The 23,831-nt window shown below is 39.2% G+C and overlaps 2 protein-coding genes across 8 annotated transcripts in view; one reads left to right on the top strand and one right to left on the bottom strand.

The window, feature by feature from the left end:
- Positions 1-916: 916 nt before the first annotated feature.
- On the top strand, positions 917-5,098 carry ckbb (creatine kinase, brain b). Its single transcript, XM_055186718.2, has 8 exons — positions 917-1,072; positions 1,847-2,051; positions 3,487-3,641; positions 3,722-3,854; positions 3,966-4,137; positions 4,225-4,348; positions 4,436-4,625; positions 4,707-5,098. Exons 2-8 carry the CDS (start codon positions 1,859-1,861, stop codon positions 4,883-4,885), a joined length of 1,146 nt encoding a protein of 381 aa, XP_055042693.1. The 5' UTR covers positions 917-1,072; positions 1,847-1,858; the 3' UTR covers positions 4,886-5,098.
- A 3,591-nt stretch (positions 5,099-8,689) lies between these two features.
- Positions 8,690-23,831, bottom strand: part of ppp1r13bb (protein phosphatase 1, regulatory subunit 13Bb) — a 50,320-nt gene continuing 35,178 nt past the window's right edge. Inside the window, exons 7-19 of one of the 7 annotated variants that reach the window (XM_055185764.2) lie at positions 21,486-21,660; positions 20,881-21,077; positions 19,564-19,728; positions 19,202-19,391; positions 18,777-18,926; positions 17,054-17,178; positions 16,350-16,830; positions 15,565-16,268; positions 11,963-12,100; positions 11,750-11,883; positions 11,473-11,639; positions 11,076-11,275; positions 8,690-10,027 (exon numbers count right to left, since the gene is read on the bottom strand). In XM_055185764.2, coding sequence (XP_055041739.2) covers positions 9,986-10,027; positions 11,076-11,275; positions 11,473-11,639; positions 11,750-11,883; positions 11,963-12,100; positions 15,565-16,268; positions 16,350-16,830; positions 17,054-17,178; positions 18,777-18,926; positions 19,202-19,391; positions 19,564-19,728; positions 20,881-21,077; positions 21,486-21,660 — 2,868 coding nt within the window. In that variant the 3' untranslated portion in view covers positions 8,690-9,985. Of the gene's footprint in view, positions 10,028-11,075; positions 11,276-11,472; positions 11,640-11,749; positions 11,884-11,962; positions 12,101-15,564; positions 16,831-17,053; positions 17,179-18,776; positions 18,927-19,201; positions 19,392-19,563; positions 19,729-20,880; positions 21,078-21,485; positions 21,661-23,831 lie in introns of all 7 variants that reach the window. The other 6 variants (XM_055185767.2, XM_073855945.1, XM_073855946.1 and 3 more) reach the window with 6 other exon arrangements.

Here is a 23,831-nt window from a genome sequence, read left to right as displayed (position 1 = left end):
ACCAGTCCATAGCCTTGAATGGAAAAAAATCCTGCCATCATGAATAATCATCAGAGGCAGTCTGGAGCTTCATAGTCATTCTCTTTCTCACTGTTGGTGTAAAAGTATTTCGAATTAAAGCAAGATCTCTGCTGACTCATCCATTGACATGTCAATGTCAAGATAAATTGATGTGTTTGCTTTACCTGTCTGGTTTTCCCTTTCTGTACTCAAAATGTCAGCGAAATTTAAAGTGAAGGCTGTATACCCCCGACATCACAAAAGAAGGGGTGTGGCCAAACTGGGCACAACATCAAAGACCACTGGCATCTTGGAAGATAGTATAAAGACAGCAAATACTAATTTACACATTATTAATACTTTGACACATACAGTCAATAGCAACAAGGTCACAAAGTTTAGGAACCAGTAGCCCTATCACTTCCTTCCCCATACCAGAAAGCCCCCAAATCCAGAAGACTCTGATAGTGCTATCTATCTATCTTAAAAAAAGCAGTACAGATAGCACCAATCTGGCAACATGACTTGGCAATTTAAAGATCCACATAGGAATTAAACCACATAAGATGCTACATAAAATGCACTTTTAATGAAAAAAAAAGAAATTGTAGTAAATAATATACAAGCACACATTCACTAAAAATCAATGCAATTTTAACTAAACTGCTCGTGCTTTAGTGATACGTTAAGATCAGACAGCTAGAACTAACTGTCTAGTCACAACAATAAAACCGTGCCTCAGTTACATATTGTATGCTAATCAAAGACGTCTTAATACAAGCGCATGAATCAAATTCCTCATTGTTCAATTTTGTTGTCAATCATAACGAGACGTCAAGGAGAAAGCATCACGTGATCAATGTAAGCAAATACTTGATGTTGTGGACATGATGCGGCTCCCTCTCCAATAAAATGAATGGACTCAAATAGCGTCCAATCAGAAGAAAGCTCGTGCAGGGTATAAAAACCCCACAAAGCAGCTTATTACTGGACACCGTTATCAGTCTTTGTGTGTGATCTGTTGGACTTTAGGAAGGATTAAGACCACTTTCCCAAAGGAAAACAGTGTAAGGTATGTTGCTTTTAAAATGGCAGTTTTATTTGACGTTTTCAAATAACGTTACGTCTTGACTGTTTTATTATTCGGAAGACACTGATATATCTAACTTACTGGGAAAAATACGTGTGTGGCATTGACTAGTATAGCAATGTGTTGTTAATATTGAGAATAATAGAGAATAACTGAGATTTTGTTGACGACATGAGAAGCTGTTTATCTTACCGCAACGCTTTAAGCCCAATGCTCTTAATACAGCAATATATATGTATATAAACGATTTAAATTGTCCGACATTGGTTGAAAGTACGCGGATACGTGCATGACAAGGTGCTTTTGTCCCGAACATCAGTAACGACCTTGCAGTCAGCCTCCTTTATCTACAAGGACGTTTTCCAGTACTGCGCATTACGCATTCGTGTGCATCAAAGACTAGCAAAGCATTCTCATCCAGTACCGTTATTTTGCACAGAAGGTATTACATAACTGAAAATCTGCATGCGTTTTATAGCTAAAGACGCATCGTTAATCGGGCGCGCGCTCGACACATTCCATCATATTTACTGCCAGCATGACGCCTCGCGCCATCGCTATTTATTTGTCTTTATTGCCGTTGCAGTCTAAGCAAATTTCAATTGCATTTAAATTGCGTTTGTTGCATCAAATTATCTTTTAATGCGATTACGTCATAATGAATGCAGCTGAGGGGCTGTCGTAATTGCGTCTGAACCGAATTGAAATTCAGTTCGTGGCCTTCAGTTCGTAGGTGAACGGTGTGTTTTCTTGCAGGTAAACGCGACCATGCCTTTCGGTAACACTCACAATCTGCTGAAGATGAACTACTCCGCGGAGCAGGAGTATCCCGACCTCAGCAAGCACAATAACCACATGGCGAAGGTGCTCACTCCTGAGATGTACGCCAGCCTGCGGGACAAACAAACTCCAAGCGGATTTACCTTGGATGACGTCATCCAGACAGGGGTCGATAACCCAGGTAACGTTAAGTGTCCTTGCTTTTGAAAACCGGCCCCCTGTTTCCATTTTTAACATTACGTTTACGCACTAGAAATACATTTTTGTGCTTGACGCATACTTTTATCCAAAGCCTTGACATTTACTTTATGTCAGCCTCAGGGATATTTATACATTTGTGTGCTTAAACTTTATCTTTTCTCATTTTAAAGAGAAAAGCATTCAAAACATTATCATTCACCAATACAGATCAATGTTTATATAATGTTGTTCTGCACCCATCTCATCAGACTCCAGGTTGTGAGGTTGTACTTAACGCTTTTGGTTATTTGAAATGGAGGAGGAGCCATTAAATATGCCCCGCCCTAACTTCCGGTTTCAGTGGAAATGGAGACAGAGCGCAGTTATGCTAATTTAAAGACCACGCCCACCGGGGATAAGAGAAGAACAACGTCTCCATTGACTTTGTGTTGCGGGTGGCCGCCTCCTTGTCATTTCTTGCTTATAACAAAAAACAGAAGAATGCCTAAAAGCTGCCGTGTGACAATATGTGCAGCTGGCAAGCCAAGAAACCCAGAAATGCGTTTTTATAGGCTGTCAAACCGTAAAACCTAGCCTTTAAGGAGAAAAATGGATCGCCGACTAAGTTTCCCTCTAGTGGGCGCTGTTCTACTAAAAGTAGTACTATGAAAAGTTGCCTGTTTTCACTTGTGTCTTTAAACGCTAATTTTTTGGGGTCGACAGCTTATAAAAACTTACTTTTTTTAGATTGTTAGCAGTACACCCTGTCACACAGCAGCTTTTAGGCATTCTGTTTTTGTAATAAGCCAGAAATGACAAGGAGGCGGCCTCTCGCAATAAAGTCAATGGAGACGGATGGATTTTGTTCCCCTGGTGGGCGTGGTTTTCGGGTAATGATGCACTGCGCTCTGTCTCTATTGTACCAACGCATCAAACAAGGCTGCACGTTTTAGGCACTTCAGTGGGTCTTTAATCCATTTGTTTAGTACATAAATTTCCCACAATGTTGCATTGGTGAAAAAGTGATCAATATTTGCTACGTTCCCATAGCTTCATTGGTGTCTTAAAAGCGCACCTTCAGGTGCATGTTTAATTCCGTTTAGTATGCAAACTAACTCTGAAAGGCACATTTAAAGCTTTTTGGGCCTGGTATGCCCTCAACATTACGTTTTCTTGTAGCATGATTTGCATGAGTTTTCTGTGACACTGCTTGCTCATGCCCGTTACTGTGAACTTGGTGGTATGCCAATATTCTTCAGTAATGCACTTTAGTGTGCAACAACCCTTTAGATCTGAGATTTAAGTGGAAGTGAAACAAAGGGAGATTGTGTCTAAATAATTCAATTGTCAGCTCATTGTTGGTCTATCATCAGAATATTAAAATCCCAGAATGCTCACCACTAAAAGCATTGGTTGAACATTTCTCTGTATTACAGGCCATCCCTTCATCATGACAGTCGGCTGCGTCGCTGGAGATGAGGAGACATATGAGGTGTTCAAAGATCTTTTGGACCCCGTTATTGAGGACCGCCATGGTGGCTATAAACCCACAGACACACACAAGACTGACCTTAACCCAGACAACCTCCAGGTATACCATACCTCTGTTCTGCGCATCTAATCGGGCTTCATTTTTAAGGGTCGGCTGTAAATTCGCTCTTGTTTCGATAGGGTGGAGACGACCTTGACCCCAACTACGTTTTGAGCTCAAGAGTGCGAACCGGCAGGAGCATCCGAGGATTCTGCCTGCCCCCCCACTGCAGCCGTGGAGAGAGACGTGGCGTTGAAAATCTGTCTATTGAGGGTAAGCTAATATTGATGGTTAGTAATTTGCCATCCAGTCAACATGGCAGTTGTGTTCTGGTATCTACCATGTTGTTGTGGTGCCTTAAGGCTGTTTATGTATGTGTTCCAGCTTTGGGAGCCCTTGATGGGGACCTGAAAGGAAAGTACTATGCCCTTAAAGACATGACGGACGAAGAGCAGCAGCAGCTGATTGACGATCACTTCCTGTTTGATAAACCCGTGTCCCCACTGCTGCTGGCTTCAGGAATGGCTCGTGATTGGCCCGATGCCCGAGGGATCTGGTGAGGGTGGGCTGCTGGGCTTGTCTTAATGTATGAAATTCATAATCTGAACTTTTTTTTAATGCAGATTATTTGACTTTGTTACAGGCACAATGACAATAAGACATTCCTGGTCTGGGTTAATGAGGAAGATCACCTACGTGTCATCTCCATGCAGAAAGGTGGAAACATGAAAGAAGTTTTTAACCGTTTCTGCACGGGCCTCACACAGGTTTGTCCTTGAGCTATAACGTTGGCTTACTGTGTAAAGAAATGCAGTTATCTTAATGTTTTACATTCTGACCCGTACGTCTTGCAGATCGAGTCTTTGTTTAAAGAGAAGGGCCACGAGTTCATGTGGAACGAGCACTTGGGTTACGTTTTAACTTGCCCCTCCAACCTGGGCACAGGGTTGCGTGCTGGCGTTCATGTTAAACTTCCCAACGTAAGCAAGCATGAGAAATTTGGTGAGATCCTTAAACGGCTGAGGCTCCAAAAGCGTGGAACGGGTACGTTTTGGGAACCGTATCTCTTAGGATAGCGTGACTTGTAATGCATTTCTATATTACATGAGGTCATTTTTGTTCCAGGTGGAGTTGACACTGCTGCAGTAGGTGGTGTCTTTGACATCTCCAACGCAGACCGTCTGGGCTTCTCTGAGGTGGAGCTGGTTCAGATGGTGGTGGATGGCGTTAAGCTGCTTGTAGAGATGGAGAAGCGTCTGGAGGGAGGCGATTCGATCGATGACCTTATGCCTGAACAGAAGTGAAGCATCATGACTCCCAAATTAACTCCTCCCCGCCTCCACCAGTTCTCCAGTACCAATAATCTTAAGTACATCAAGGAATACACTCCACCCAAACGGTAGTGGCACTTAAGTTAGATGAGTCTTCCATCAGTGTGAAGGATTTTGTATGTCAAACGTCCTGCAATGTTGGAGATGGATCTTAACACCAGAAATAAAGTCTCTTTGGCCCATGGAGTTTCTTGCGTGCAAGTGTTTATTGCTGTTTTGAATTTTAAACTTGCTTGGTTGCCACCGTAAAGTCATTGATCAATCGGTTTTGTTTAATGTTCTGTTTGTCCAGCTGGTACAAACGTGGACACTGAGCAGATGGTACCATAGCTGTTAAATGGGATTGATATTTGAGTGCTATAGGATTCATCTGTTAATGCATGACGCTTGAGGAATTAAGTGTAAGACGATCTATCCCTTTTTCTAATGGTATCACAAATTTCAGGACCACATATGCTGCTGTTTTGTCTCTAATGTACAAATTCATTTTCAAATCCTTAAACGACCTAGTTTGTTAAAACATTTAATATTTGCTTAAACTGCACGGTCAAAGCGATCTTGTACTGCCATCCAGTGGTCAAGATGAGCTATAACTATCGGTTTAAATGTTATTGGTTTATTCACTATAAAGACGATAAAATAGAAAAAAAATGACCTCCAACGTTATGATTTAAAACGATAAGTACTGTAATAAATGGTTGTCATAGAAAATCTAACGTATTTAAGCAAATCTAAAGCCGTAAGCTTTGCGAAACATTAACGTGCTGTCCTCTAGGGGGCGCACGGTAAACAAAAGGCCAAATTCTGTTGTGAAATTTAAATCTCAGGACGTGTTTGTGTAGTTTTGTAAACTTGTTCCTGACGTGCCAATTAGTTTCTTAATCTCTTAATTAAACGTGTGCAGTAATTTTGCAAACAACTTTGGTCACGCCTACCAGCGCTGCGAAAAGTAACAGGTACCAGGGGTCATGCTTTCGCCTTGTTGCAGTTGTAATTTATACATAAATTAAACGATATCAGGGTCATTCTACGGAAGTGTAAATCTTTCTGTCCCTGGCCTTTACAGAAATATTACACTTGAGAAAACACTTTAGGGTTACAATTTTTTATATTTTAAAATGACACTGTTATTTGAACAATTACACCTTGAGCCATCAATGTAGCAATATTTATTAATTAAAATTCCAAGCACCACAGAAGTGCTCGTCCTCACAGTCATGTACAGAGATCCAAAAACAGTGTTTTCTTCCATTTAAAATACAATAATGTGTCCATAACTATCAAATATATGATTACATTAAAAAACAAAATGCTAAATAAATATAAAATATATAATGAAAAAAGTGGTCCCCTGGAGTTGTGTCACTGGTGTTACCATTTAACAAAAAAGCTTTTTTTAATCAAAAACAACGACATCACTTGACTTTCTTCTTTCAAGTCACTGTCTCTTTTCAGTTATCAGAAATCTTTTCATTTATCTCATGATTTCATATGAAGCTATTAGTTTAAGTCACTGGTATGACCTCCTTTATTGTTTGCGAATTGCGAAAAACTAGAATACAAATTGATTAAACTACTTAATTTAGTGAGTATACAATGATTGACAACATGTGGTTTGATACTTTGCAGTAGCAATTTTGTAAAATGCAGTTTTCAGGAAAATTGTCACTGGTGTTCCTTCCTTATGGGTAACACCAGTGAAGATCAGTGACTCGTGATTTGATGTGTCACTGGTGTTACTATGTTTTCTTCTTTCACATTAAATAAAATCTTTTACATGTGACAAGATGATAATTTTAAATGTATTGAATTCTGCTACACTTAAGAAATAAGCTTTAAATCTGAAATTTTTTAAAAATATTTCAAAAACACCTTTAATATTGCTAAACAAGTAAAGTAACAGCAGTGACAAAAATAAGGTTTATGCAGTCTTTAAGTACATGCACACGAAAAATAAAAAAATCATTAAGCTGTCATTTATGTGTACTCGTATAGTCAAAGAGTAATCTAATAATGTGGTCTAAGTTTAAGTGTTAGAAAAAGAAATACATTTTAAGACATCTTGACATACCAAAAGTGAACATTTCTGTAGAATGACCCAACTGCTAAACGTTTTATATTTACAATAAGCACATTATTCAGATCAAACCTGACCTTAGAAACACATGATCCGGCAAAATAATTTTTTTTATCAATCCAAGAACAGTTAATTGTGGAAAACAATTTAATAATTGTAAAGTCGTTTATACAGAGTGAACTATCCATAAAATCTGATGGAAAGTGTTTGGGACACATTTATACTTCGAAACCATCAGTGCAAAAAATCCCACTGTATTTAAACTAAAATATCAATGAATTAGTCATTCAAAGGATTACTGATCTATATTCAGTTCAAATGAATACGTATCACTTCCTGCCTTTTATAGTATAGTTAGCAGCCTGGATTATGCATAATTGTACCTTGCTTCATCATTATTAAATATAATCGGTGGTTTTAATAGGAAAATTATGCCTTGTGATATTCAGTGCAAACCTGGTGCAAACACCTCACTTCGAACAAAATGTTTCAAATAGGCAAATGTGTTTAAAGAGCTCGTTACCAACATGCACTTAAAATAAGGTCTGGGCTGCTCGATTTTGAATAAGGCCACACTAAAATAATATGGAGGATGAAAAATGACTTTAATAAATTAATTAATGCAGAAATAAGTGAAGAAATACACAAATGAAACAAAAAATATATAATTAAAAATTGACAAAACTATTTATATCTGCATTTTTTATTTCTGCATTTTTTTATTTATTTACACAATCCATTTTCCATGTTATAATGCAAGCAGTTATAAAACTTGTTTATATAAAATGTATTTCAAAATATACCAAAAATAGCCAAAATATATTTGTTGCTATATATTTTGGAATGTGTTTACAAAAATATATTTTCACTGATGTATTTTTTTTTGGCCATTTCTTGTATATTTTAAAATATATTTAAAAAGTTAATACATTTTAAAGCATTAAAACATTTATTTAGCCCTATATTCACAACGTATTGGATGAAAACCTGGTAACACTTTACAATAAGGTTCATTAGTTAACATTAGTTAATGTATTAACTAACTTGAATAAACCATGGGCAATACATTTGTTACAGTATTTATTCATCTTTGTTAATGTTAGTTAATAAAAATGTAAGCTTTAATTGTTTGTTCATGCTAGTTTAGAGTGCATTAACTAATGTTAACAAGATTTTAATAAAGTATTAGTAATTGTTGAAATTAACATTAACAAAGATGAATAAATGCTGTAAAAGTGCAGTTAATTATTAGTTCATGTTAACTAATGTAGTTAACTAATGTTAACCAATGAACCTTATTGTAAAGTGTTACCGAAAACCTTTATGTCACGAACCTGTCAACATAACAGTTATAAAAAGGTTAAAATTAAGTATATTTTCAACTTCAAAAACAAACTTTATAAAATTAGCTTGTATTTAACATTTATATATTAAAAAATATATATTAAAAAAATCCATATGGAATGTAAAATTAGAAATGTTTTCGTTTGCCATTTGAAATACATTTTGAAATATATGTTGAAACTTGATGAAGTTTTAAACTAAATACATTTCCAAATTCAAAAATATATTCAATCAAGCATAACATTCTAAAAAATATATTTAGCAAATATTTAAAACATTTTTGGACAGAGAAATTTATTTTTTTGCCATATGGGAAATCAATACATTTGAACAGAAAAAACAGAAACATACAACCATTTCTTGCTATGACTCATTTCTTTTATTGTGCACATGAATTGAACACAAGGTGTGAGTCACTGTATTCACAGAAGCCCACACGGGCAGTTTAGTCTAACAGCATTGAGTCAAGCATCTTTCTCACAGTATTTACAGGGTAAAACTCCACGATAAAGCTCTTTACTGCCTCTACGGCAGAATATAAAAATCATCTCACTTGATTAAAAACAAGAGTGGAGTGGGCTTGAATAATATAACGCAAAGTAAAAAGAGTCAAATAAAGTAAATACGCTTTCGAGTGCTAGTTGAGAAAAGCTTAAAAATAAACTCAATCCAAGTGTTGCGCTTCAACACAACAGCTGTCAAGCCAAACCCTCTTTAACTGACAAGGTAAAGTGTCAGTCTGTGTAGACTAAATACTTACGATGATATACTTATAATGGTTCTTCAAGGTTCTAAAGCACCAGCTTGGCTTTTTTCTATTACACACACACAGTCTCAATCTCTCTCTCTTTCACACACTTCAAAGCACTCTTATGCTGTAAAACCTCTCTTGCGATGGAAGAAAAAATAAATCAAACTCATAAACACGTACATAAAATCCAAATTCAACACATTCTCTCACGTATACGCACATTTTATGATCCATGCCATACCCATTAGTATATTATGAGTTTTTCCTCAGTCATAGGTCAGATCATATTATGCTACAGATAATTTTGTTCTCATTTCAAACAGTTTGTTCTTTGCTCCCACACGTTTCCAGTTCAATTGTTTTGTCAGCTATAAAATTCATGTATGTGCGCATACACTCCTCCTATATTCTGAACTTGCATTACACAGCATCTCTCTTGCATCAGTTCAAATAATACAGAATCCCCTCAATGACAAAGCACTGAATGCAAAGCATTATGGGTAAAAGCCAAGCCCAAAAAAAGCTTACAAACACAAAAGAAAAGCATACGTTCAAGTGATTAGTGCTATGATCCACGAGTTATGATCAATTTTATATGAATCAAGATACAATATTCATGTGTGACAGGTGGAGGGTTACACTAAGGACAGGTGATAGAGACGACAGAGGCAGACCTGGAAACCTGAGGCAGCGTGTTTGGCCGTTATATTAGTGTTTATGTGTATGTGTTTGTATGTAGCGCTTTAGGTTGATAGTGTCTCTGGTGGGGGGGTGTTCAGGGTTTAGCAGCTTCACGCCTTCTGTTGTCAAAGTGGCACATAGAGGTGAAAGACGGAGCCTCTATACCCCAATACATCAGTCCAGTCAATCACCCAGGAAAGGGGCGTGGCCAAGCGGAGGGTTATGCCAAAGATCTCTGACGTGGTTTAATTCTGGGGTACAGCTATAGATAAACAAACAAATGGAGATTTAGCAAAAGCAAATAAATAACAAGCATACTGCATACACAGTGCAAAAGAAATTTGGGGCTAAATACTGAATACAGCTTAATAGTGACCCTGTTTGTGATTTATGAGATTATGAGCATCAAAGTTTAGTCAATTTTCTTAAAAAAATCCAGATAATTTACTCACCACAATGTCATCCAAAATGTTGATGTCTTTCTTTGTTCAGTCGAGAAGAAATTATGTTTTTTTGAGGAAAACATTCCAGGATTTTTCTCATTTTAATGGACCCCAACACTTAACAGTTTTAATGCAGTTTCAACGTAGCTTCAAAGGTCTCTAAACGATCCCAAACGAGGTATAAGGGTCTTATCTAGCGAAACGATTGTCATTTTTCGAAAGAAAAATAAAAAATATGCACTTTTAAACCACAACTTCTCGTCTTCCTCCGGTCCTTTGACGCGCCAGTGCAACCTTACATAATACGTCATCACGTCAAGAGGTCACGGATGACGTATCGAAACTACGCCCCATTGTTTACAAGTGTGGAAAAAGAGGACCGTTTCGACGTTGTTGTATGTGGAATGATACTAGTTCATGTCTTTGTGTCAGTTTATTGTTTAAAATGGTCAGCAAATGTGCATTTCATATATGTAACACGTGACCTTTCCACGGCATTAGGCAATTGCGTGCATTAAAAGTGCATATTTTTTATTTTTCTTGCCAAAAATGACAATCGTTTCGCTCGATAAGACCCTTATGCCTCGTTTGAGGTCATTTAGAGTCCCTTGAAACTGCAATATTAAACTGCATTAAGTGTTGGGGTCCATCAAAATGAGAAAAATCCTGGGATGTTTTCCTCAAATAACATAATTTCTTCTCGACTGAACAAAGAAAGACATTTTTAATGACATGGTGGTAAGTAAATTATATGGATTTTTTTTTTTAAAGAAAATGGACTAATCCTTTCATTTCAACCTTTGACCTTACTCTCTAAAGACTTTACTGTGTTTTCACAGTATTGCTTTCTTGTGTGTGTGCACCTACCCCAAGCATGTTACGTGGCACGTAGCCCTCTTTATCATTGAGTTTGCTCCACCACCAATCTGTCTCTGTGTCATCTTTCCTGCGCAGGACAGTGATGGCATCACCCTCCTGAAACGAAAGCTCATCTGCACTCTGAGCCTCATATTCCCAAAGCGCATACACAACTCCCTTATTCATTACACCCATCTTCTCTTGCACACCTGTGCGAGAGAGAGAGAGAGAGAGAGAGAGAGAGAGAGAGAGAGAGAGAGAGAGAGAGAGAGAGAGAGAGAGAGAGAGAGAGAGAGAGAGAGAGAGAGAGAGAGGATATAAGAAAGGTATATAATTGCAAAACCAAACGTAACAAAGTTATCAAATGCAATCATATAATGGAAGAGAAGCACATGTGTACTCTTACCATAGAGGAATTGTGAGCACTGTATGTAGCCCTCCTCCATCTCTTCACATTTGTCTGCTGCCGTCTCCACGTCACTGATTGTGGTAGCAAAGATGGCTGCGCCAGACTCCACCAGCATCTTACACAGGTGTACGCTGTTACAGGAAGCAGCGCAGTGCAATGGTGTCCTGCACACAACACTTTGCTTCAGTCAAACAGTCTACACACATCTTGCTAGGCTGAATCTCTTTTACAATTATTAACATGACTTAAATGTCTTAAATAATCGATCACTCACCAGCCGTCACTGTCTGCAGCGTTTACGTTAACCCCGAAGTCCAGCAGGAACTTGACAATGTGGTGGTGGCCAGCACACACTGAATTATGGAGGGGCGTGATGCCCTCGTCGTTAGGGGTGCTGGGATTGTCAACCTACAAAATAAAGCAAAAATTGGTTAATAAAAATAAGGCGGATAGATTTTTTGACATTGCATAGGCGTTAGGTATTTACCTCATAGATTATTCGCTGTACCAAGTCAAACTCTCCCTCCAGTGAGGCGTCCAGTAACAGGGCGAGTGGGTTGAACTTCACTCTTAGGCCGTGACCGGTTCGTTCTGAATTTGGTTTCTTTAGGTTAGTCCGTTTACCCTGTTGAACACACAGAAACCCCATTCACACAGCACTTTGGTCCCAGAAAATTTCCGTAAAATTGGCAGAGAGGATTCTGTGTGAACACAAACACGTCCCGTAAATGTTCTGGGATCGCTCCCGTAAATGGGACCTAGTAGTAGAAAGGTTGGCAGAGATCAGGGAGCTCGTCACATTACAGAACAGCGTATCACATGCTTTTATGATCTTGTTATAAACTAAAATGCACGCGCATGGTTTCTCGAGAGAGAAAAATCACAGATAATTAGTAAACTTCAGACGCTGTGGAAAGACCTACCAACTGCGAGACTTTAACTACATCACTTGTCTTTACAGGATCTTAAAGGATCAGTCCATTTTCTTAAAAAAGAAATCCAGACAATTCACTCACCACCATGTCATCCAAAATGTTGATGTCTTTCTTTGTTCAGTCGAAAAGACACTGCTCCCCGAGGAAAACATCTCAGGATCTTCCTCATTTTAATGGACTTTAATGGACCCCAACACTTAACACTTAACTCAACACATAACAGTTGTAATGCAGTTTAAATTTGCAGTTTTAATGGAGTTTAAAGAACTATCCCAAACGATGCATAAGGGTTTTATCTAGCGAAACGATTGTCATTTTGGACAAGAAAAATAAAAAATATGCACTTTTAAACTACAACTTCTCGTCTATCTCAGGTTCTGTGATGCGCCAGCGCGGCCTCAGGTAATACATCATCACGCCGAAACTACGCCCCAGTGTTTACAAGTGTGGAGACAGAGTTCCAACGTTGTTTTATGTGGAATGATACTAATTAATGTCTTTGTGTCAGTTTATTTTTTAAAATGGTCCGCAAATGTGCGTTTCATATATGTAACACGTGACCTTTCTACGCCATTACGCAATTACATGAGGTTGGCTGGCAGCCTCACAGGACCGGAGATAGATGAGAAGTTGTAGTTCAAAAGTGCATATTTTTTATTTTTCTTGTCAAAAATGACAATCTTTTCGCTAGACAAGACCCCCATGCCTTGTCTGGGACCGTCCAGAGTCCCTTGAAACTCCAGTGAAACTGCAAATTTAAACGGTTACATGTTGGGGTCCATTAAAGTAAGAAAAATCCTGGAACGTTTTCCCCAAAAAACATAATTTCTTCTCGACTGAACAAAGAAAGACATTTTGGATGACATGGTGGTGAGCAAATATCTGAATCTCTTTTTAAAGAAAATGAACTAATCCTTTAAGGTGTGCGTGTCAATGCACACAAAAATTACAGAAAATCATTAGCAGTGTGAATAAACCAAAAATTAATCTGTTCGGACAAACCCCGCACATATTTTATGTGTATTTTCCTTAATCTCTGTGTGAAAAGGGTTAGACAGATTCAGAGGTTCACAAAGAACCGAGTGGGTCAGATCATGTTTGCATTAAGTAAGTAAAGCAAAAGTGGCTTATAGGTGTTGTGTATAAAATTTTTTGCTGCATCTAGTGGTGATGAGATTGTGAATTGCAACTAACGGCTCAGTCCAGGGCTCACCCCTCCCTTTCGAAACGCATCGTGAAGCTACGGTAGTCACCACAGGACAAAGATCCTTTTGAAAGTTACACAATGCACCTTTAAAGGTCACAATCTTCCTGATCCCATTTTTTTTTACTTTAGTTATTGTGTAATGTTGCTATAATAACATAAATAATTCCTGCAAAATGATAAAGCTCAAAACAGAATTCCCCTTTTAAAGCCTACAGCGAACGAACGGTTTGGACTACAGCCCTCTACTTCCCGGTTGAATGATGTCTAGGGCTGAAACGATTCATCGAGTTACTCGATTTACTCGATTCAAAAAATTCCTCGAGGCAAAAATTCTGCCTCGAAGCCTCGTTAAATTCCTACACGCGCCGAGATCTGATTCACACGGACCGTTGTTCAATGTTCAGGAAGCACATCATAGCGCGTGGTACGTTTTGAATTTAGTTGGCGCGATGGCGGAGCGAATATGTCCATAAACGGCAGAGAGAGACTGTCTAAAGTTTGGGATCATTACATTATCATTACGTTCAGCATCTGAACTGAAAACATCCACTGTTGTTTCACCAAGCGTCGATGAAACAAGGTAACGTAGCTTCCGCTGATTTTAATCCCATACTGTATTTGTAGTGATGTCATTATGCGGTTTGACTAGATATGATGTTTAGCTTTGATGTTTTTAAGTAGTAAACGTATTCACGTTCAATTGCAGGACAGTATAGATTAAAAAAGAACCCCTTGACACACACGCAGGCACTACAGGTGTGTGTACCAAAAAACGGCACCACAGTGCAATCATAGCGCAAATATATGGTCTTATTGGAGTTTGGCATAAGGAAGTTATTCTCTCTCACGCGAGTCAGACCGATCGCGCAATGCATCACATATGCTTAAACTTTTATGTAGCCACGCAACAATAATTTCAGCATGCATTCACTGTATACAGCGGGACGTGATGTTGTGATTTTTCGAACGGATTCTTAACCTAAAATGCACCGCAATGCAAGTGATGCAAACCAAATGCAGCGTTCTATTGAAAAGTAATGTATGTATTTCTGCAGTACCAAAATGCAATGAAGCAACTGAACGTCTGACTAGGGTGTAACTCTTCCTCACGCACAGAACGCGTGCACACACACAAACACAAGTGCACGTGCGCGCATACACACAGGTTGTTACCATAGCAAATAGGCTCACCCCAGAAATGATATATTATATGTTAAAAGCCTAATGGTAAATGCTGCAGGTGTAGAAATGTACATAAACCAGATATTTACTTTGATGTCAGGGCTAGATTACAGCATGAAACCTGTTGTGCATATTAATAAATTAAAGTGTTTAATTGTTGGCACTGGCACTTATAAACACTAATGAAATAAATAGGCTTATTTCTTGGAGCCAAATACCTCTGGGTTTTTTTAGAAATAAAAGCCAAATGCTTGAACATTTTACAGCCAAGTCATTTTCGTTATGCATTATTTGTTTTGGTTGTTTAAAAACACACAAAAAAATTATCCGATTACTCGATTAATCGATCGATTCAGTGCTAGATTAATCGATTACAAAAAGAATCGATAGCTGCAGCCCTAATGATGTCAATAAAACAGTTTTTGACTAAACTCCGCCCAGAGGAATACGTCAGTCACCAGCTTTAGCTCAAACGGCTCTGCTAAGCTAGCTGCTATCGAATCACAACACACTAAACAAGCTCCACAATCAGAACTCGATACGTATTTCTGAAGGAGGGACTTCATGGAACAAGAAAGACATCAGCACGTTTTTGGGGACAGTGAAAACAGCACTAAAGAGTTAAGTAAATAAGTGTTTTTTTTACAAGTGAAACCTAAACATATGTTATATTGTGCACTGTAAACACAATCAAAGCTTCAAAAACACAGAAAGAACGGGACCTTTAAATTTGTATGTGAAGTATGTATGTTTCGGCACACCCACCGTGGGCAAGGAGGACGTATCTGCTTCTTCAGGTGTGCCGGCCTCAGCTACTGGGCTCGGCAAGGTGGCTGAAGGTTCAGCGGGATTATTGTTACTATCTTCTGATGGTTCTGGTCCCGGGGGGGTTTCAGCTGCTTCCTTCAGGGGCTCATTATCGTTGGCATCCCCTTGCTGGACAACCGCTTCAGCAATGGCGCCCTCATGAGGCTGAAATTGTGTATCTGATGGTGGATTTCCATTGTCTGGATCAAAGAGACCTTCACCTGTTGTTACAGATGGCTGGTAGAATGGAGTGACTCCGCTTCCGTTCACACCTCCGATTCCCCCCTCCATCCCTCCAGCCAGGGTGTTGAACCGCTGATACAGCAGTTTCTGGATGTTGGGCCCGTTGGGGCCCTCTGGCTCCGTAATAGAGCCGCGTTTTTTGAGCGGACGTGGAGCGTGGAGCATTTTCTTGCGCAAGGCCTCCAGTTCAGCATCGCTTTGGTAGCGCATAGGTGAGTGCACCATGGGTGTGAGTTTAGTGGGGCTGAGGGGTCGTGGTATGTGGTCTACGTTGGGCGGGGGTGGCTCGGGGATGCCCTCAAAATCCAGCTCACTCTCCCACATGTCTCCTGGAGGACCCTGCAGGGCAGGAAAGACCCCACCAAATGGTAAAGGAGAGGAGGGCGTGGAACTGGAAGACAGGACTGGCTTACCATATACTGTAGACAAAGAATAGAGACTCTCAACAAAACTATACACAAAAATCCAAAAATAAACATTCTTGTTGTTGCATAATTTACCTGCTTTGACTGCAGGCTTGCTGTTCATGGGGAAACTTTTGGGTGCTGCCTGCTGTAGGTACATGTGATAGATGGAGCTCGAGTTCATAGTGGCCGGGCCTTTCCTGGGTGACTGAGGTCTAGAACCCTTGTCTGGGATGAAGGGCCTTACAGCTACAGCCAGAGGAGGGTCTGGCCTCTCCCCAGGGGGAAAAAATGGTGGACTGTGTTGGAAGGTGGGGCTAGGGGGGACAGAAATACGCTGCTGGATCTGCTGAGAAGATGAGCCGGTGGGTGCTGGCGGAACCCGGGGCCAGGCCGGTGGTGGTGGGTTGTTGGGTAAGCTGGGCACAGGCCGGAGAGGAACGTCTTTACGGCGGTCCAAAGAGCTGGTGGAACCAGAGTTGGCGGATGAGAGCGGGTGGTTGCTGGTGTGGGCTCCGTAAGGGGGAGGCTGGGGCTTACTGGGAGGAGCTGGGACCAACTTACTAGTATCTTGAATCTGAATAAAAATGTGAAACCGGTTAAAGATTTAAGAATGACAATATAAATATGTATAATAGCAGTATTTATTTGTCCTATCATGATCAATAAGCAGAAAGTAAATGCTTGCTTACTGGAGATGCAAAAATCGTATTCAAAAATACACAGGACTGCCACTAGGGGGCAAACTGCAACAGTTCCTGATTCACAGACAATAGAAAAGCGGCTTTAAATATGTATACCTTATCTGAGGGAGTGCCTGCAGGTGATGCTGTTTTACTGATTGTGTCTGTTCCAGACTCTTTCCAGTCAGGTGGTTTGAGTGATGCGTTGCCCTTGGTAAGGGTGGGCCAGCTGGCATCGTTCACTAGGAAAAAGTGGAAGCATTAACATAAGGTAACAAAAGACAAAGCCCCTTACAACTACAATCTAGTTATAAGGGCAGTATGATGAACAGCAATGCTAGTATATTAGACAGCGCAGAAGTAAATGTATGGTAGAGCCTATGCTTGCATCAAACATGACTGATCTTCTTGAGTTAAGAGGCTTGTAATATAACACTGTTCTGTATGGAAGTCAGGTTTGTTAAAAGACCAAGACACTGCACTTAAAAATTGTTTCTGAACGGAGGTTACTGTAAAGTATCATAAATCAGGGGTCTTCAAAAGAGGTTAATGGATTTGATCATCAAAAAGTATGTTAAGTATTATAAGCATTGCATCATGAAACTCATATAAATATACATGTATTCTATTCTATTCTATTCTATTCCTATATGAATATACATATTATATGGTTTAAAATACAGAATAAAAAAATACAAAAGGGGTTCATTTTCAGTTTTCTATCCACTAAAACAAAACACCTTGCCCTGTGAAAGACTGAAGACCCCCGTAATAGATAGTTTGCAAGACCTTGAAAGACGATCCATTTGAAACCATTTGAAAGGCAAGACCTTGAAAGACGATCCATTTGAAACCATTTGAAAGTTAAAGATAAGGTTTAAAAAGAGCAACCAATCTTCAGACTTCAATTCAACAATGCCATAAGCTATTATTGTACATTACTTATTAAATCACCAAATTAGTTGAGCTATGTTAGAATGACGAAATGCTTCCTGCTCAAATCAAGTCTTTAAATGTACATAAGACCTGTTGAGGAAATGCAACCAATGCACAAAGCAGGGACGAGGAGGCTGAGACCCCACTGAACCTTATCAGAGCAGATTTTTCCATCCCAGCATATCTTAACTTGTGTGATACAACCGACTTCAAATCACATTTCTTCCTAAGTTTTAAAGACAACAACAGGATCAGCAGCTTGAGACTTTGTGCCACATTAAAACAAATAAATCGACAAGGTTTCATTTAATTTACCAGCTTTATCTTATGTATCCTAATGTGTTATCAAGGTACTGCTGTCCATGTCGTGAAATCCTTGTTGTGAGCATGAGCTCTGTCTGGAAACAGAAGCAGCTGTTCAAAAGAAAATAATCCAAGAGAAAACCACAGCAACATTCAATTTGCTAGGAATAATTGTTTAAGACAGAATGAGGGTCATTATGAATGATTGGTACTGATGATAATTTTGGTTCCAGAATGATTTTGAGACGTTCCAAACATTTCATTGGAACTATGGGATGGAAACAAGGAAATCTGACATTCTGAACAAGGAATGGTCAAGATTGGAAATTTGTTCATGTAATAATCAGTAACCTAATAATTCAAAGTCTTCTTAATTTTATGGGATAATGCTTTATACAGTATCCTAAATTTCAGATTTTCAGACTTTAGACCCCAATGTAAATTGCATCAATCTCTTATTATTATTCTTCAGGTACAAAGTCATTTATGAGTGGGAGAACACATTAAACTAAGGTCTAAGAGTGCTTTGATCCTGCCCACTACACTGAATAAGGTTCAGAGGCCTTTCCTCCCACCCTTTGCCAGACACCTTCCCACTCACGCGAGGCGCCGTCCGAACCTGCTGGAGAGCAGGAGACTGGGGGTGGAGCCCCATGGCCTGGGCGGGGCTCTGGAGGGGGCGGGGCAATGGGGTCCACTGTGATGTCTAAATCAGAGACCTTCCAGGGACCGGGAGGCTTTCTCGCTCCATCTAATCCCACCCACAAAAACCACAACAGCAAGTACAGGGACAGCGAAGAGAAGAGAGAAACACACATCACAGTGCAGAAATGAAACAAGAGGTTAGAAGAAAAGTAGAAATCAACTTTAAGAACAAACTAAAGAGAGGAAACCCGTAGCAGGAGGTGATAGGATACACAATGTGGTCTTTAAGAGAAAGTACACATACTAGCCAGCTATAGAGGACATGCATTTAATTTCTAATCAAACTTTGGCACTATCATAAAGAAACATCTGTGGACTCACCTGATTTGGGACGGCCATGGTTGGCTGGGGTGTTGACCCCCAGTGACTGAGGTTTGAGGGGTTCAGGGGGCACTACATAACCTTCTTGCCTGCCTGGCACTGGGACTTGGATGTAGGGTCCTACAGCAGCCACGCGTCCAGTATTTCCAGAAGCTGGTTGAGGAGAGGGAGGACCGTTTACTCGATTCAGCTGCAAGACAAAATGGAAATTAAAAACTCGCTGAAATTAATCAGCTTCTATATTGAAGAATTTCTCACATTTCTGCCAACTTCACGTGTGTGAGTGGTTTTTGAACAAGCTTGCTAAACAAATCAAGAATCAATCTAATAGTTGTGAGCGACTGACGCACTCCTGGCCTTACAGGAAGGTTTTCTTTTTGACGTGCCTCAGCTTTTCTCTTGTGCAGTCGATCTCGGAGTTCATTGATACGTTTGTCCATCAGCGTCACCTCCATGTTCCTCTTATTCAACAGCTCCTTCTGCTGCTGCAGTTTGCTGTTCTGCTCCTGATTCAGCTTGTTACGGATCTGACAGAAAAGTCCCAGAAAATTACGATCCATGTCATCGCAAATGTGATACAGGGAAGTCAAGCATCACACAGAGACAAGACAGGAAACGTATTAGCCCAAACAATCATATGATACACATATTCAACTGCTCATTAATGCAAACATCTAATAAACCAATCAAGGTGCAGCAACTTATTTGGATACATGGGGAGATGGGTAAAAGGATCTGCTTTAACCCTCATAAGCCCCTATGTTCCTGTATCCGTTATAGCTCCACGGGAGTAAAAATTACCACAGAAATTAAAAAATATCAATTTTTAAAGATACAAATATATCTTTTTTTTACTTCCTATCTATACATGAATGCTGTGAAATGCTGAGATATGAAGTACTTTTGTACCGGTTTACCACTCAATCCCTCAACTACACCATTAGCTTGCCTGTAATTTTTATGAAAAATTCACATAAATTATCATCTAAATTTGATTTAAATTTAGTTTTCAGATATTGATCTAGATGTTATGTGTTGATTTCGGCCGTTTGGTGTTTAGAAAAAAAACAAAAGAATTACAGTTTAGGAAACAAATCATTTCGACCAGCAGATGCCCATAGAGGCCCATTCATTTTACTGGATGTGGCCAACTGCTCAACATCACTACTTTAGTGATACATTTTGTGAATTTATGTATATATAAACATTAGAAAGCACATTAAAAATAAATATTATTTCAAATAGCTGAATTTTTTGTATGTTTTTAAACTAAAAAAAGTGGCTTGGGGTAGGACTGACCCCAAGGGTCACTCCAAGCATCAGAACAGAGAAGAAAGGTGATTTAAGTGACTTTGAATGTGGCATGGTTTTGGTGCCTTACAGGCTGGTTTTGTAAATGTCACAAAGCTCAGATCATGTCAAACTGGATACTTGAACATGACAATGAGTTTGGTGGACACAAATGGCCTTCACAGTCACCACATTCATAAATAAATCTACAATGACATCAATATGGAGTAAAATCTCAATGCTCACGTTGGTCATCTCTGGTTGCAAATAGTGCTATATAAATAAAACTGCCATTGCCACTCAAAATATTTGTTTTAATCAAGTGACTTCCCTAGCTACTATATTAAATCACTGTTTACTTGTGCTGACTATGAGTTGAGTGTGTTTACCTGCAGCTCCTGGTAGAGTTTGCGGAGCTCCAGAGCAGCGGTGCCGGTGACCTGACCCCCGAGAGTCTGCAGGCCATTCAGTTTGCCTCTCCTCAGATCCTCCAGTTGCTGGCTGAGCTGATCCACCCTCAACACAGCCCCCTGCAGCTCGGCCTGCTTCTCCTGGAACAGCCCACTGATGTGCTCGATCTCTGCAGCTAACAGACCACACACACAGGGGTTATGCAAATGTAGACATGGGTTTACGATCGCATACATGGGATATATTTTTTCCCACATCATGTTCAATAAAAATGCATCGCTGTATAGTGGATTTTAAGCTGTTGCTAGGTAACAGAATGAAACGCATGCATGATTAACAGACATATTATACAGTACTCAACATAATTATTGATAACAATGTGATGTAGCCTAAATAAGCAAAAAATAAACAGAAGACCGCAGAAAACTCATTTTTTTTATAAATAAAGTAAGCCAGCCTTATACACCAGGCTTTTTTCATAATCGCCTTCACCTATTGTGTACTAACCCGATTAAAGAAACATTTGAAATAAATGTCAAACTCTGTTGCGTCTCAGGTTAAAGGTGGATGATCAAGTACATACACAGGTTGCCGTTGATGACTTTGCTGTAATCCACTTGGCCCCTCATAGCTCGGATCTTCTTGAGTTTGGCCTCTTGACTCTCCATCCTCTCCTTTAGCCTCTGCAGTTTCTCGGTCTCAGACACGGCCTGCTGCTGCCGCCGCTCCTGCTGCTTCAGATATCGCAAGCGCTGCTCCTGCAAAAGTAGAGCACAAATCAAAGCAATAAGCATTACAAACAACAGAGAAAGCTTAAATAGTAAACTGTTAGGGCAATAATGCGTCGAGTACAACAGAACAGAAAACAAGATACAACAGAAATTCTTAAGTAACAGGTTTGATACCACAGCAAGAAAAAACTACTATATACCAGAACTGCACAATAAATCGAAAACTAACCGGGATTATAATTACGGGTGTAACAATTACATTAATCGCCAAAAGCCTCAATTACAGCTGACCATTTGTGCTCATTCCTGTGCATTTCAGCAGTATGTTTGGGCATCAAATACAGTGTTGAATCAGAGATTTTAAAATTGATACAATTTACGTGTCCTCTAGCCATTTGTTTTGGATTAGCATAACAGAATGCATGTTGTGTCATTATTTTCAGTTGGGTGACAATGACGAGAGAACTGCAGTTGTACGCTCTGGACTTTTAAGATTTCATGACATAAGACTTTGAAACAAAGAGGAAAAAGCAAAAGTATCAGTATCCCTAGATGCTATTCTAAGTAATAAAACATCAGTTTAGACCGTTTCATCGGACACATGTGCTTTACTTCCAGTTTAGTCCGGCCTTTACTTCCAATTTCAGTTTTTTAATGGTCTGACTATTTGCTAAACTGAACTCTTGAACAAATACCTCGTCAAAAATAACAAATGTTTTGGTTTCCTAGGTAGCCTACGTGTTGTTTTTTTGCTTGCTATATAAATAAACTACGTTTAAAGTACTTTGTTGTATTTATTCTTAGCGGAGTTCACCGAAAGTTACATGTTGACCACGGACGCGCTTGTATATGTTGTTACTGCTGAAACAGTCTAACAGTCAATCTAACTTTTGATGCATCCTTACTTTACATAAAATGTTAGTTTTTTAATGTAATAAATATTGGCACAATTATATTTCGGTCTACAAAAAAGTCAAATATTTAAACATACACATATAAAAAATAAAGATTATGAGTAACTAGGGGTGTAACGATTAACCGTGCAAATGCGCGTTTTCTCAATTAATGAATTACGGTGAAATCTTGGCACATCCGAACACTAGGGGGCGCGCTCATGCAAAAACTCCTTTTGTGCCACAGAAGAAGTAGCATTGCAAACGCTATCCCAGGAAATATCTACAGGAATATTTATATCGCTGTTCTTCAAATTGTTTCAGGTATTTTCATGATGATAAAGAATATTTTGAATGATTTTTATTTAACGAGTGTTGCTTTTTTAAATGCACGTTATAAACAACTCAGACTCATAATGATTTTAGATTGATAAGGACTTCCTACTGACCAAATGCCGTAGTACACGCACAAGCTGTGCATGAAACCAAGAATCGCAGCCTTGCGATTCAGAATCGATTTCAGACAGGCATTTTTAATGGGGACCGCAATTGAATCGTTACATCCTTATGAGTAACATTGTAATGTAGATGTAACAAGTTGCATGTCTATCGCATTGATCCGATATCCTAACACAAGTCCTATCACATTTTCACATCTGTTTACAGTCATTAAAGGCACAACTGATTGTTTATATTAAAACTTTCCTGGACAAGTATTATGCCGTGTACACAACATACACAAAGCATTGCATTCCTCGCTCTAGATTACTCGTGAGATTTAACTTCATGTCACGCGAAATTTCTGCTTGAGTTTTCACAAAGACCTGTTTGCTGTGAATAGCGCACGATCGCGGCATCCGCATCTTCCTGTGCGACGTTGCATCTTTGCATTGACTTTGTACGTAAACTACTTGCGCAAATTGTTAAATCCGCTTCTGGTCTGTACGCCGCATTATTGTCAAGTTTACCGTTCACAATTTCACATGCACAGTCACCATGATATTGTACCCAAGTGCTTTTCACAGAACATGAACATATAAGCATACTTATATCAATCAGATAGGACACAAGTACCAACTGTATTGGTATTACTGATATTGCAGAAAGCCTCTATTACTATTACCATTGTTTTTTTCATTGTCTTATTTTAGCATCGAGTACAGAAGAAGCCTGCACTTTTGACATATAAACTATCAAGCAGTACATCATCAATGTTTGCAATGAAAGATTGATAATTGTATTTCTTATTTTACGAGGTTAGTGGCATCATTTCAGTGGAGTAGGGTCTGTTTAAACCCTGGGGCA

This window comes from Misgurnus anguillicaudatus, chromosome 18, assembly GCF_027580225.2.
Source record: "Misgurnus anguillicaudatus chromosome 18, ASM2758022v2, whole genome shotgun sequence".
NCBI lineage: Eukaryota > Metazoa > Chordata > Actinopteri > Cypriniformes > Cobitidae > Misgurnus > Misgurnus anguillicaudatus.
The sequence above is the reverse complement of the archived record's forward strand: the minus strand, read 5'-3'. Positions and strand labels throughout refer to the sequence as shown.